Here is a 16,346-nt window from a genome sequence, read left to right on the forward strand (position 1 = left end):
ATGCTTGAGAGGATGTGGAGAAATAGGAACACTTTTACACTGTTGGTGGGAGTGTAAATTATTTCAACCATTGTGGAAGACAGTGTGGTGATTCCTCAAGGATCTAGAACCAGAAATACCATTTGACCCAGCAATCCCGTTACTGGGTATATACCCAGAGGATTATAAATAATTCTGCTCTAAAGATACATGCACACATATGTTTATTGTAGCACTATTTACAATAGCCAAGACTTGGAACTAACCCAAATGCCCATCAATGATAGACTGGATAAAGAAAATGTGGCACATATACACCATGGAGTACTATGCAGCCATAAAAAAGGATGAGTTCATGTCCTTTGCAGGGACATGGATGAAGCTGGAAACCATCATTCTCAGCAAAGTAACACAGGAACAGAAAACCAAACACCACATGTTCTCACTTACAAGTGGGAGTTGAACAATGAGAACACATGGACACAGGGCAGGGAACATTACACACCAGGACCTGTCAGGGGGTTGGGGGCTAGGGGAGGGATAGCATTAGGAGAAATACCTAGTGTCGTTGATGTGTTGATGGGTGCAGAAAACCACCATGGCACGTGTATACCTATGTAACAAACCACGTTCTGCACATGTATCCCAGAACTTAAAGTATAATAATAAAAATTTTCAAATAAAAACTTAAATAAATATCTACATTTTAATTCAAAATGAAAATGAAAGCCTCTAGAGAAGTTTGTGGCACACTTAGCTTTATTGAAATTGAACAAATGCTTTTTAAAATAACCCCTTGTACAGCACATGTAAAATTTAATTATTTCCTTATATTTTTACAGGTTTTATCTGAGTAAGCAAAAATACGTCTTTTTTTTTTTTTCTTACTTAAAACATGTAGCCAGAATTCAAACCACGTAGCTCTGGTACCAAAAAGGCAACGGGTTATGAAAATCACAGTACAATTTTAAAATTCTTTAAGTTAGTTAAGGATATTTAAAACAATGTTCACTTATATTGACAGTAGAAATCATGGATCAGTTGACATTAGGACTAGTAGTTACACCTACAATGAGAGCAGAAATGGAAAGTTCAAGCTGACCTGAGCTACACTGTTCAGGATACACCATCTCCATAAATACTGTAGCTGAGTAGCTGCAATGGCTAGTCACAGTTGGGCAATTAAAGTCACATGTAAATATAGCCAAAGCAAAAATATATATATAGTGCACTAACTTGGATATAAAATAAAGTGGGCATTTATTAAGAGGGTACACTATCAAATTAATTACACAATACACAATTGAACTTTCAAAATTTTATCTTGGAAAGAAAAATATTTAAAATGCACACCTATATGGACAGTAAAGTAGAAATTTTTCTGTCATTGGTGTTTATTTTGTCATTGTTATTTACTGGATAAGTAGAAATAATTTACGACCCACAAAAGGATTTCTCAAGTGAAACACTAATTACAGACGTTGTAAAGAACATAGCTTAGGAGGCTTGTTTTAAAAACGAGGCAGCATTTTCCTGAAAAAGTTTGGTCCTCGACTCACTATAGGCTAGTCACTATGGTCAGATGGTTAAGCATTTTTGAAGTGTGTGTGTTTGTGTGTGTGTGTGTGTGTGTGTGTGTGTGTATAACTAACTTTTCAGTACCAGAATTAGTCAAAGCCAAACCAAACCAAAAGGACCAAAAGGCAAACAGCCCTTGAGAACTTGACCCCGCATATCGTGTCTTATTGATGCACATATCATGTCTGACTGAAAGAACAATGCTAAAGACTATGGAAGGGAATTATGTTCCCGTGATTCTGCAACCCCTCAATTTTGTACAGTTTTCTTCATCACCCATATAACTTGTCTTTTTTTCTTGTAGGTGCCAGGAAACCCATCCCCATGACTCTCCCTCCCCCCTCCCTCAATCTTCTCCTCTGTCAAAGTGTTATAAAGACAATTTCACTGTGTATTTACAAGCACAACACTGAGGCAATAAGGTCCCAGGGTCTGTAGGGCACATCTATTTCTTGTGGACATCTTCATGCCGAATGATTTTGTATGTGATCCAGTAAAAGATGTTGAAAATGAGGAAGGCCAATGGGAAGGCAGCTCGAGATATCGTGTCAATCCTTTTTGCCCGGTCCACAAACTTCTTCTTGATGGCATCTGCATCTTTTGGGGGTTGTGGGAGCGGGTTGGCAGGTGTGGCCTTGACAGCTGTTCCATCTTTCACTTGGAGGCAGTGACCCATTCCATAACCACTAAAATTAAATCGACTTTCACGAGTAACGTCTTCTTCCTGACAGAATAAAGACAGAGGAAGCACAGATTGGTTGTCAGTCAAGTTAGATGGAAGATGCTTAAAATTCTTTAGAAGTAAAAGGATAAATCACAGTTAACTGGTGGTGTGGGAGGCTTTTGGAATAGGGAGTTCTCTTTCAAGTTCAACTTAATTATTCATGGAACAGATACAGTTCATTAACTTTTCAGACTGAGAAATTAAGGGTAAGAATAATGACTTTGTGGTCATTTTAATTAATTAATAAACAGAAACACCTACATTATATTCTAGACTTTTCCAAAATCTAGTTTATTAATCCCCAGATGCGAATAGAGATTTTAAAGTAGTTCTCCAAATCCCAATGTTGCACTGTAAATCTATCAAGAGGACCACTCATTCATTCATTCATTCATTCATTCAGAAAACATTTACTGAGCCTGTGCTGTGTCCCTGGCCCTAAGGAACTTACAGTATTGTTGTTCATTCACAGCGCAATTCCTCCATTAACATTAGGTTTAATGTTGATGTTACATCTAAGATGAGCCCCTTAAATATATACCTGTTCCCCCTCCAGCCCTCTAGTTCATCTCTTTTATATAGCAGAGATTAAATATTCATTAATAATTTAATTTTTCCAGTGTTGATTTTTAACATTGATTATTTGGCTGGTGAACCATTTCTACCATATTTAAATGTGTCATTTTAGCTGATGTCAGTGATATTTGTATTGATTATTTCTACATAAATTAGATAAAAGCCTGAAAAATTGTACTTATTCCTTGGTATAAAGGACAAATAGCCTTAGAGAAAAATGTATGGGATCTGGGTTTATGTTTGGGTCAAAGGAGGGGGTCAAATGGTGGGGTTGAAAAGGTGTGATTGAAATGACTTAGCTGTAAACAGCCATCAATTGAATTATCTTCTTCTGTAACTAGATTACTGCCTTCCACAATAATATGCAACTCCTCTGAGTCACCAGAGGCACTGAACTCTTTATCTTGCCAGTAAATAATAACGGTTATGTTTCCCAAAAGACAAGGAAACTTGGTATTAATTTTATTTCATTAATGCTTACTGCATGTCAGTAGTGTCTTCAGCCACATATAAAAGGTATACTAAATGAAGGACTTATAATGTGAATGACAGCCTAAGTATAACTCAGATGGTACAACAAGGACAATTTGTACCTTGTGTACTTAAATGAGTTTTGTAAGTTCAACAGCAGATCCCTGGAGAGATAAGGAAGGTGAGAAGAGCTATTTCAGTTAATTACACTTCATTATGTGCAAAATGGGGACTGAAAGAGCATGTAACAGTTTAAAGAGTGGTGCAAGGACTTCAGAATAGGTAGAATAGATTATAGTATACATGCTCAGATGGGCAGCTGCAGAACCTGGAAGGCAGAACAGATTTGCTTCTATGTGGCTCATTTAGCTAGATTAGTATAATACCCAGGTGTCACCTCCCTTTGTGGGAGATATATGCAGCCTGAAAATGAAGAAGAGAGTTCAACAGAGTCCTTGAGGCTTTTGATTTATCGACATTGCCCATTGTGATACAGTATCTCTGGTGAAGCCAGCCCTAAACATGGCTGAATATTCCATTGCAACCTGGCAATGACTTGGAATTTGAGCTGGAGAGATAGCAATTGTGAATAATTGCCAAATATTCTGTGTCATCCTTCACCATGTAAATTTGATCTCTTGGAAAATCAGGCTAAAAAACAGAAACCTCATTTGCTTGATACATTAGTAGAATTTATTAATGAATGCACCTAGTGCTTCCAATAAAAAGCATTAATTATAACCTTTATCATTATTTTTTGAGACAGAGTCTCACTCTATTGCTCAGGCTGGGGTGAACTGGCATGATCATGGCTCACTGCAGTCTCGACGTCCCAGGTTCAAGTGATCCTCCCTGCTCAGACCCCTGAGTAGCTGGGACTACAAGTGTGAGCCACCATGCCCAGCTAATTTTTTGTTTAACTTCTTGTAGAGATGGGGTCCCACTATGTTGCTAAGGCTGGTCTCAAACTCCTGGGCTCATGTGATTTTCCTGCCTTGGCCTAGTTGTAACCTTTAATCAGACCATTGTATCACAAAAATCCGTCCAAAGCTCTTTAAAAAGTAACTGTAAAACTACTACTTTATAAAGCCATCTTTCCATACTTTTATTTATATGGGATTGTCCTACGCAAGTTGGCTAAAGGCACTCTGTCTCATTTCTTAACAAAAATATAATAAAGGATTTTTAATTCAACCATTAATTGTTGAGTGTTGCCTCTGTGACAGGCATTGTACTAGGTGCTGGGAGACAATTGATGAAGTTGGACAAGGGCTCTATCTGCATGGAGCTTTCAGAATCTGGCAGAAGGGGCCAAACTAAAGGTATTATCATATAAGGAAGTCAGCAAACAAAATCCAGCCTAACATCGGAGTACTTCCATGTGCTCAGCTACATAAACTCGATAATGAAGACTTAAGTGGGACTCAGATTCAAATATTAAATCTGTTTTCTTTGCCTTAAAATATGAATGATACATTTTATGGATGCAAAAGTTTTAAATAAGTGAAGCCTTTCAAAATGTGGAATAACCAGATTAATTATTACAGTGTCATCAGTGTCCTCATAACTATCTGAAGACTTAGTGCTTAGCAAGAAAAGGAAGCACATACAAGTCATTAGGAGGAGGGGACTTGTTATAGGCAGTCTTGGACTTCCCAGCTACTACTAATTGGTAATTAGATCTCAACCAGTGTGAAATAGAAATGATGCCAGTTGGTTTAGTAAAGAGAGATCTGCTCTGGGAATTTGAATATTTCTGTTCTGTGCCTGCTCCAAGGCTTATAAGCTGTGTTGACCTTAGGCAAGCTACTTATTCTTTCAAAGCCTCAGGGACCTCATGCCAAAAATGTCAAGGCTGAGCTGGGATCTGTGGGTTTCAGCTTTGGCTGCTGGGGAATTTTACAAATACATGTATGCCTGCCTCCCCTCCCAGCCCCTTCTAAACCAGTCTCTGGGGATGAGAACTTAGGATCTATTTTTTTAAAGATCCAATGACTCTAATGTAAAATGTTGGAAACCACTGGTCTAGATGAGTTCTGATGTCCATCTCTAAAATGTATGACCTATTCTGTATTTTTAAGTCTAAAATTACTATTCAAATAGAAACAACCCCTCAAAATACCTTTCTCCTTATCTGCTCAAATTTACTGTGCTGTTTTTTCCTTTGCATATCTGCAGAATCTTGCAAATTACAGTTCTCACCTCTATAAACCTTTAGAAACTCATGATGAAGCATATAGTTCACTGCCTCAGTAAGATAATGTTCTTTTAAATTCTGAAGCCCCTAAAGAAATAGAAAGGGTATGTAGGTAGTAAACTGTTTTTAGCACACAAAACAAAAGGAAACTTAAATATACATGTCCACATGTCTTTTCAGACTGACTCATTCATTTAATTTCTGTAGTCTTTCATCACATACTGTGAATGGACAGCTGAAAAGATTAACTCATTCAACTAACTGAGCTAGAATAGAAGGATGCCAGGTTAGAATCTCATTATATTGTACATCGTCATGCAAACTGTGGGGGCTTAATAAACGTTTGCTGAATAATGAACAAAAGGGAATTTTAAGAGTTTTCCCTATGCTTGAAAATACTTTCCTCATTTATTCAACACTATTTCAAATTATGCTTCTGAGCATAGTTATAGCTAATTTAATCAATTCTTTAAAATTCTCTGCCACAAAAATAAACCTGTTGTGGGTAAAAATTATCCATTTAAGTTTTTATATGTAGGAGGTATGAATGCTAGTTTAAGGGTCGTCTTATTTACCATTATGATGCATTCAATGCCTTTTAAATATAGAACTTTACGGTATTCACATCAAAGGAGATGGTTTTGATTCTGAAAACATAACTGCAACCAATTTGAATTGTTTTGTGTTATAATAAATGACTAACTGCCTTTCTAGCAGGTTCAGAATAAAATGTTATGGTAATATGACAAGATTCCTATATGAAATCAGCTTGAGTCATGGATAAACTGAAACTAAAATAAAGAACAATCTGTAGCCACAACTGAGTTGAGCATATTTACAGGTAGAGTCAGTTAGGTCCTTCCAGTAAGGAAAGAATTAATTTTAGGCATATATTCTCCATTTCTTCTGATTATCCAGGAACTCAGTTAATTATCCATCATCTTCCATCTTTAGTAACTGAGCAATAAACACTTCTAGCTGACCCTCTTTTGTTATTCACTGATTAAATTCTCACAGAAAATGAATCATCCAGTCAAGGTTTCAATATATGCAATTTTTATATCCCACTTTGATAAGATCTCCTTAATCCTGTCTGCTGTATAAAGCACTGCCATGGCACTATGCAATTTGCTTGAAATTTATTATCTAATTTTATTTATTTTATGCATCAGTTTTACTTATTGTAAAATTTGCTCATTCCTGTGTTTAGAATAATTCTTGTCTAGATGTGAAATTGAACCTAAAGCTCATCGGAATTGCATTGTAGTGAATTGTTTGTCATAAGCAAATGATTTCAATATAATTAAAGAACATGGCACTTACAAATGAAAATATTTTAACAGAGTCTATATTTGTAATTTTTCTTTTATTCTTGAGATAGGAGGAAGTAAAAGGACTCCTAAAAATTGGGATGGGGACTATCTTTCCATCGCATTTCTCACCCAGATTTTTTGATTGGACTGGTCCTCCTTTCTGTTGGAACAGGAAATTTCTTAGTTGAAACTGAAGGTTGTAGTGAGTCTTACTCAATGCAAGGACATAATGGACTCTCCAGTCTGTCTTAGGAAAACGTATGTGTCCGAACACAGTGGGTTTTCTTTTTTTTTTTTTTTTAATTATACTTTATGTTCTAGGGTACATGTGCACAACGTGCAGGTTTGTTACATATGTATACTTGTGCCATGTTGGTGTGCTGCACCCATTAACTCGTCATATCTCCTAATGCTATCCCTCCCTCCTTCCCCCACCCCACAACAGGCCCCGGTGTGTGATGTTCCCCTTCCTGTGTCCAAGTGATCTCATTGTTCAATTCCCACCTATGAGTGAGAACATGTGGTGTTTGGTTTTCTGTTCTTGCGATAGTTTGCTGAGAATGATGGTTTCCAGCTGCATCCATGTCCCTACAAAGGACATGAGCTCATCCTTTTTTATGGCTGCATAGTATTCCATGGTGTATATGTGCCACATTTTCTTAATCCAGTCTATCTTTGATGGACATTTGGGTTGGTTCCAAGTCTTTGCTATTGTGAATAGTGCTGCAATAAACATATGTGTGCATGTGTCTTTATAGCAGCATGATTTATAATCCTTTGGGTATATACCCAGTAATGGGATGGTTGGGTCAAATGGTATTTCTAGTTCTAGATCCTTGAGGAATCGCCACACTGTCTTCCACAATGGTTGAACTAGTTTACAGTCCCACCAACAGTGTAAGTGTTCCTATTTCTCCACATCCTCTCCAGCACCTGTTGTTTCCTGACTTTTTAATGATTGCTATTCTAACTGGTATGAGATGGTATCTCATTGTGGTTTTGATTTGTATTTCTCTGATGGCTAGTGATGACAAGCATTTTTTTCATGTGTCTGCTGGCTGCATAAATGTCTTCTTTTGAGAAGTGTCTGTTTATATCCTTTGCCCACTTTTTGATGGGCCTGTTTTTTTCTTGTAAATTTGTTTGAGTTCTTTGTAGGTTCTGGCTATTAGCCCTTTGTCAGATAAGTAGATTGCAAAAATGTTCTCCCATTCTGTAGGTTGCCTGTTCACTCTGATGGTAGTTTCTTTTGCTGTGCAGAAGCTCTTTAGTTTAATTACATCCCATTTGTTGGAAAAAAACTACTTTAAAGATCACATGGAACCAAAAAAGAGCCCACATTGCCAAGACAATCCTAAGTCAAAAGAACAAAGCTGGAGGCATCACGCTACCTGACTTCAAACTATACTACAAGGCTACAGTAACCAAAACAGCATGGTACTGCTACCAAAACAGAGATATAGACCAATGGCACAGTAGGTTTTCACTGAAAATGTCTCCCAAGCAAATGATGGTTGAATGATACTTAATCACAGACCTGGTAATTTCTGTCACCTGGATATAAGAGGAATGGCCTTGGGAAATTTTCTTCAACTCTTAGGGCTTCAATTTCCTCCTTTGTATCGTGGGTACTTTGGGAATAGACATGAATAATAAATGGATAGCATTTATTAAGAGTCTGTACCATTCACTTAAAACCATGGTCAGTCCTATTACTGAATTGACCCTTCAAGTCACGTATTTCCTGGGGAAACCGAGGCCAAGAAAAGTTATGTGGCTTCCTATAGTCATAGTGCTAATAAATGTTGAAGCTGAGATTCAAATCAAGGTCTGTCTGATTCTAAAACTGATTCCAAAGTCTCTGGTGTTTGATTTGTGTACGTTTTTGACCCTATCAAATCCCAAATGGCTTCCATTCAAGATTATGGATGAAGAATCTCACTGAGCTTTGCAGAACAACAAAGTTGAAATAAACTAAACCAAATATAGCCCCTTGTTGCTTAATGAGTGTGCTGAAATGAGTTAAAACTATCAAAGTGTCATTTTGGGCAGATTGTGAAAGGCAATTTTTCCAAAAGAAAAACATGTCAATGTATTATCTCTTTTTCAGTGCAGCATATTTTTATCGTTGATTTTTAAAGAAGGAACTGCCAGGATTTATTTCTTGAGCAACTGCCTTTTTTTTTTTTTTTTTTTTGAGATAGAGTTTTTCTTTTGTCACTCAGGTTGGAGTGCAGTGGTACGATCTCATCTCACTGCAACCTCCGCCTCCTGGGTTCAAGTGATTCTGCTGCCTCAGCCTCCCGAGTAGCTGGGATTACAGGCGCCCACCACCACGCCCAGCTAATTTTTGTATTTTTGGTAGAGACAGGGTTTCACCATTTTGGCCAGGCTGGTCTCAATCTCCTGACTTCTGGTGATGCACCCGTTTCAGCCTCCCAAAGTGCTGGGATTACAGGCGTGAGCCACCATGCCTGGCTTATTTCTCATATTTTTAACAAATATTTATTGAGTACCTATTGTGTGCCAGGTATGTGGTAGAGTTACAGCAATGAACAAGAATACAAAAGTCTCTGATTTTTTTGTAATTTACATTCTAGATGGGGAAACAGTAACAAGTAAACAAATTATGCACACACATACACAAACATATTTATACATATACACATCTATATATATATATACACGAATGCATATACACACAAGACACACAGATAATAATGGGTGCTTTGGAAAAAAAAAAAGGTAAGGTAAGAGACTTAAGATAGGCGAGTGGTATAGAAGGGAGTGTTTTAGATTGAGTGGTTGGAAAAGGCTTGCAGAGATACCAGGCACTGCTATGTGCTGGGGATCCAGTGGAGAGCAAAATAGATTTGATTCTTGCCTTCAAGGAGTTTGCAACCTTGAGATGAAGGGAAACAATAAAGTAATCACATGAATACATAATTACTAACTATGATAAGGGCTCTGAAGGAAAATTATAAGATGCTATGAGAGCTTACTAAATGGGGTCCTGGTCTAATCTGACAGATAAGAGAAGCTTATCCCCCAGGAAGTGATATTTCATTAGAGATTTGAAAAATGAGAGGCATTAAAGAGATGAAGGCAGGGTTTGGCAATGTCTGAGATAGGAGGGTTTGCTGCAATTGAGGGATGCAATTGAGGCCTGGAATACAGGGGGAATGTGGGGTGAGACAATGTTTCAGAGATGAACCAGGGGCTACATCATATAGGGCCTTGTAAACCAGTGTCTGATGGAGCTTTATTTTGAGAACCAAGGGGAGCCATTGCTGGCTTTTAATGGAAATTGCTTGACATTACCAGATTAGCATATTGAAATAAATCACTTTGGTTACCATGTGGATGACTGCCTAGAGGAAGGCAAAAGTGAATCCAGGAAGTTAGAAAGCAACAGCAATGGTCCAGATGACAGATGATAATGATTTGGACTTAATGGGTGGTGGTGTGGGTGGAGAGCAATGTGCCAACAGGAGACATAGAGGGGCAATCAACAGGTCTTAGAGATGGATTGGAAATTGTCAAGGTTAACCTCCAGCTTAAAGCACTAGATAGATATTAATGCCATTCAATGAGAAAGAAGACACATTAAGTTTGGGGAAAACAATATGATTGAGGTACACTTGAGACCTTCATATAGGTACATGGGGTAGGTGATTGCAATGTACAGTCTCTAACTCAGAGGGAGATCTCAGCTGGAGGCATACACTTGGTTATATTTTAATGCATGACTGGTAGTCTTTTCAACCCCAAACTGTTTGCAAGACAAAAAATACTGAAGGTGACTTACGCTAAAATCAGCTATTAGCCAATACAGTTAAAATTATTCTTTTAAATACTTTTCAAGTTTTACCCAGATAAGGCAATACTTGTAAATAATTTTGGATTCAGAATAAATCTTTGCTCTGATGCTGAGGATAAAATGAAATTATAAGTATCATTCTGCATGTCAGCTAAGTATTCCAAAGAAAGCTTTATGGAGTACCCATGGTTTGGGTCATCTGGTGGGATCCCCTACATTCATCCTGCACGGCCCTCTCAAACTGGTCTGTGGATAGCATAGTGGCATGTTGGCAAGGCAAAGAGAAGAGAAGCAGTTCCCACTTCTTTCTCCTCTGCATGCTTCCATATGTCATATAGAAGTCACAGACTATATTATATTGTGTTTGCCAGAGATAGCCACAATATCTCCCATCCCATATGCTTTTTCTTAACAATATTATCATTGACACTCTTTCCATTGAAACATGGGGTCTATTTCCCCTCCACTTGAGTCTCAGTGGGCTTGTGACTTGCTCCTAATCAACAGAATTTGGTGGAAGTGACACTAAGTAACTTCTAAGTCTAGGTCATAAAAAGTGATGAAGCTCCAATCCTGGTGTGATTGGAACCATGAGCCACCATGTCAGCTGTCTGACTGCCCTGAGACCACCATGCTGTGAAGAACTCAAAGTAGCCCATGTGGAGATATCACATGGAAAAGCCCTGTAAGTCCATGAAGAGAGAATGATGCCTGGCCAACTCCCAGCTGTTCCAGCCCCAGCTACTGTCTGACTGCACCAAAAGGAGAGACCCCGAACCACAACTGCCTAACTGAGATCTTCCCAAATTGTTGACACACAGAAAGTGTGAGAGATAATGAACTGCTTGTTATTGTTTTAAGCCACTAAGATGTTGGATGATTTATTATGCAGTAATAGGTAGCTACACAGATAATTGATGCTGTATCAAAAAGTGAAGTGTTGTGGCTTTATCTTTGGGACCAGGCAGCAGACAGAAGCTGGAAGGACCTCAAGGAGGTTGTTGGAAGGCTGGGAGGAAAGAAAGGCAATTGCTGTTGAAAGATGGAGGATGGGGAAAAGTTTACCAACATTGTTTCCTGTGGTAACATGGAAAATAGAAAATATACTTAATAAATCTCATCATCTACCTAAAGAGATTTCCAGATAGAGCACTAAGGTTACTGCTTGGCTTTTAGCTGCTGATACCAAACTGAGAGAGGACAAAGCACTGAAGAACAGGCTATTAAGTGTCCAAGTAGAAGTTGGAGGAAATGTAAAGGATCCAGAATAAGTCTTTTCTGCCTTCAAAGGGTCCTCAAATCAGAACAGGCCTGAGGGGAAAAACCATATACAGGGTGGGACTGTAAGATTCTTTGTTAAAACCTGAGAAATATCTAAAGCAGCACCTTATAAGCTCTTTCAGACAGACAATAGGTCTTATAAGGATCATAAGAACATGCCTTATAGATTCTCTCCTCTAAACAATAAGCTTCTATGAATATTAAGGGTGTTGGGCCACACAGCATACTCACAGGGAGCCTAAGATAACACAGGCTTATAATTGACAAATAATAATTGTATATATTTATGGAGTATAATGTAGTGTTTTGTTGTGGAATGATTAACTCAAGGTAATTAACATATCCATTACTTCACATACTAATCATTTTTTTTGTGGTGAGAACATTTAAAATCTATTAGCAATTTTGAAATGTACATTATTATTAACTGTAGTCAGCATGCTATGCAATACATCTCTAAAACGTAATCCTCCTAACTAAAACAGGGTTTATCTTGAAAATATTTGTGAGTATAGCTCTTGTCTAATGAAGTGGATTATAAATTTATACATAAGCCCCAACAGTATTTTTTGGTTTTTTTTTGAGACAGGGTCACAGTCTGTCACCAAGGCTGGAAGTGCAGTGCCATGATCATGGCTCACTGCAGCCTCGACTACCCAGACTCAAGTGATCCTCCTGCCTCAGCCTCCCAAGGTGGACGGGTCATGCGCCACCTTGTCTGGCTAATTTTTTTGTAGAGATGGGGGTCTCACTGTATTGCCCAGGCTGTTCTCAAACTCCTGGACTCAAGCAATCCTCCCATCTTGGTCTCCCAAAATGCTGGAATTACAGGCATGAGCCACCATACCCAGCCCTGCCCCCAACAGTTTTTAAGGAATTGTATGTTTGGACTGAAAACAACAAATATAAAATGAAAGGAGGTCTTTAGACTCCTAATCTTTTAAAGACAATAAATAGACTAAAAAGGTTACTCAGTTGCAAACAAGTGCCCCTTCTTATAGAAAAAGAAAGATGTTTCCAATAGCAGAATAAGAGTCCAGAGAGCAGACCCAAAGACTAGAGAGGACAGCCAAGGAATATATCCCCCAAACAAGGATCTTCCAACACAGACCTTTCTAGGTCTCAGAATTCCTATTACCAGTGACTGCTATGTGCCTCTCCTTCCCCCTATTTTTGAATGGAAGAGTCTATAACAGTTATCCTCTGTATATCTCCATATTGTCTGTTGAGTAAGTGGAGCAGATACCTTGTCTCTTTAGTTCCCAGGTTTTCATATTTAACTGTATCCAAAATGCTTAACCTGAGATGCTTCATTTGACTTACATGATGAGATCCTGAGTTTTGAGCTATATTTACATTTTAAAATATATTTTAATGGACACATAATTGTACATGTTTATGAGGTACAGTGTGGTATTTTGATACATGTGTACAATGTGTAATGATCAAATCAAGTTAATTAGTATATAAATCATCTCAAAACTTAATCACTTTGTTGTATTGATAATATTCAAAATCCTCTCTTCTAGCTCTTTGAAAAAAATACAATAAATTTTTGTTTACTATAGTGTTATAGAATACTAAAACTTGTTCTTCTTATGTAGCTGTACTTTTGTATCTGTTAATCAAACTCTCCCAATTCTTCACTCCTTTCTACCCTTCTCTTCCTCTAGTAACCACTATTCTGCCCTCTACCTCTATGAGATCTACTTTTTAGCCCCCAAAAATGAGTGAGAAATTTTAGTATTTCTTTTTTCTGCCTGACTTATTTCCCTTAACATAATGTCCTCCAGACTCATCCATGTTGCTATGAATGACAGGATTTGATTTTTTAAGACTGAATAGTACTCCATTATGTATGAATACTACATTTTCTTTATCCATTTATCTGTTGATGGATATGTATATTGATTTTATGTCTTGTCTTTTGTAAATAGTGCTGCAGTAAATGTGGGAGTGTCACTCTCTCTTTAACATACTGTTTTCCTTTCTGTTGGATATAGACCCAGTATTGAGATTGCTGGATTATATGGTAGTTCTATTTTTAGCTTTTTGAGCTATACTGTTTTCCATAATGTCTGTATTAATATACATTCCCACCAACAGTATATATGAGTTCCCTTTCTTCTGCATTTTTGCTAGCATTTGTTATTTTTTGTCTTTTTGATAATAGCCATTCTAACTGGGGTGAGATATCTCATTGTGATTTTGATTTGCTTTTCTCTGATGACTAGTGATGTTGAGCATTCTTTCATATACCCATTGGTCATTTGTATGTCTTCTTTTGAGAAATGTCTATTCAGATACTTTTTCCATTTTTAAATTGGATTATTTGGATTTTTTGCTGTTTAGTTGTTTGAACCCCTTGTATATTTTGATATTGATCCCTTATTGGATGAAGAGTTTGAAAGTATCTTCTCCTGTTCTCAGGAGCGCTACATTTTAGTTCAATACCTGTAATCAATGTTTCACCCATTGAAGTCTTTTATAGGTAATTATTTCCCCTTACCCAGAAAAGAAAACACCAATAACAGAAAACAAACAGCTTCCTGTTTTACTATTCCTGTAGGTGTACATTTGATATTGGTGGTCTTGGAAAAGGGAGTGAGCATGTTTTGCATGTGGGAGGGATGTGAACTGTGAGGGAAGAGGGTGGACTGTGGCAAAATGTATTTGTCAAAGACGGCCACAACAATATATCCCATTCATATGGTTTCTTCATTGTGACTTTGAAGCTCCTCCTACTGAGAGTTAGGGGTCTATGTCCCCTCCCTTTGAATCTGGACAGGCTTGTGTTTGTTTGTAAGTAATAGAATGAAGTGAAGATGACACTGTATGACTTCCAATGTTAGTTCATAAAAGGCAGTGCAGCTCTGCCATGTTCACTGGTGCACTTGGGCCTGGAGTCTTGGGACACCATATGAAAAATCCAACTACCCTGAGGCTGCCATGCTGTGAGGAAGTCAAGCCACATGGAAAGGCTATGTGTAGGCACTCTAATGAGCAGTCTTAGTCTTAGAGTTTTCCTAGCCTAGGCACCAGACATGTGAACAAACAAGTCTACATACTAACTCCTAGCTGTCAAGTAACCATGTGTCTTTGAATCATCTGAGCTAATATGTCAGACATCATGTAGTAGAGACAAGTCATCCCTACTCTACCTTTTACAAATTCCTGAGCATAGTAAGATGGTTGTTTTGTGCCAATAAGTTTGAGGTGGTTTAGTCAGCACAGTGTAACTGGAATAGACTACTTGAGTCATCATTGTGCCAAATATTACACTTTCAATAGCTAGTTATCTAAACCTAGAATTCCTGGCATAAAGTAAGATAAATATTACAAATATATGGGATTGGATGTGTTCCTGATTGACCACTGGTTGGCTTTTCAAATTTAAAAGTAGGACTAAAAATGCCAATCTAAGTACAGTGTTGGTGAAAACTGCTCTGTAAGCTATGCCAGGTAAACTGGCTAGTTTACCTAGCTCTCTGTGTAGTGAGCTGCCTGTATCTTCTCTTAGTCACCTGAGATATGGCATCACTGCCTAAGGCTCCAATATCCACCCTACTGTAGGAATCATATCCCTGAAGAACTAGCAGCACCATAATGTAATGTCATATTGACAGAGAATGTAACTTCTGCTTGAAAAATAAACATCTTGACTTCATCTCAGTAATGATACATCAGCAGGAAACCAATGTCATACCTGATGACTTTCTCAGGGGTACCATTTCAGAGAATCACATTTACTCATCACCCTATCTCTTTCTGTTATAAAACCAAACACAAGTGTGCTTCCTTTCAAAATAAGTATCTGAACCATATAAAAGCAATAAATCAGTGGATGATTTCTTTGAAATTGGATTCATAACTGAGTAGTCTAATGCATGCTCAAAAGATTCTTGATAAATCCTTGTTTATTGACTGATGGATTTTTTTTTTTTTTTTACTTTACAGAAGGATATTCCAGTTGCTAGTAAATCCAAGCTCACCTAATTCATGATGTACTCCATATAAAGTGATTCATACTTAACCTTTTCTATAATATATGCATTCCACAGAGTTGAATGTACTCATAACTATATACAACTCTATGACATAAACTTAGAAAGATGGTCTCTACAAATAACTATTAGAGCAGGCTTATACATAGGTAAGGATTGTGAATGAATACAATCAAAACCTGACCTGGTTAGAAAAGTGAGCCTGTGTCCTATAAGGTAGTTTAATTATTTCAATTTAAAATGATCAGTGAGAGGTAAAACTGTGTGTAGGAGTATATATAAGAATTAAGCCCAAGTAAAGGACTTGATAGCTCCTTTTTTTTTTTTTTTTTTTTTACTTTCTTAAGTGAAGAAATTGGCAGAAGAATAAAAGAAGAGTGAAATGGCAGAAGTATCTCTTGGA

The 16,346-nt window shown here is 37.5% G+C and overlaps 1 protein-coding gene across 3 annotated transcripts in view; it reads right to left on the reverse strand.

The window, feature by feature from the left end:
* Window positions 1-720: 720 nt before the first annotated feature.
* The window catches only part of GLRA2 (glycine receptor alpha 2), a 220,310-nt gene continuing 204,684 nt past the window's right edge, over window positions 721-16,346 (reverse strand). For 2 of the 3 annotated variants that reach the window (XM_007991077.3, XM_007991076.3), the window contains one exon: window positions 721-2,281. In XM_007991077.3, coding sequence (XP_007989268.1) covers window positions 2,003-2,281 — 279 coding nt within the window. In that variant the 3' untranslated portion in view covers window positions 721-2,002. The remainder of the gene's footprint in view (window positions 2,282-16,346) is intronic. The other variant, XM_073013864.1, reaches the window with a different exon arrangement.

The sequence above is a fragment of the Chlorocebus sabaeus genome, chromosome X, assembly GCF_047675955.1.
Source record: "Chlorocebus sabaeus isolate Y175 chromosome X, mChlSab1.0.hap1, whole genome shotgun sequence".
Taxonomy (NCBI): domain Eukaryota; kingdom Metazoa; phylum Chordata; class Mammalia; order Primates; family Cercopithecidae; genus Chlorocebus; species Chlorocebus sabaeus.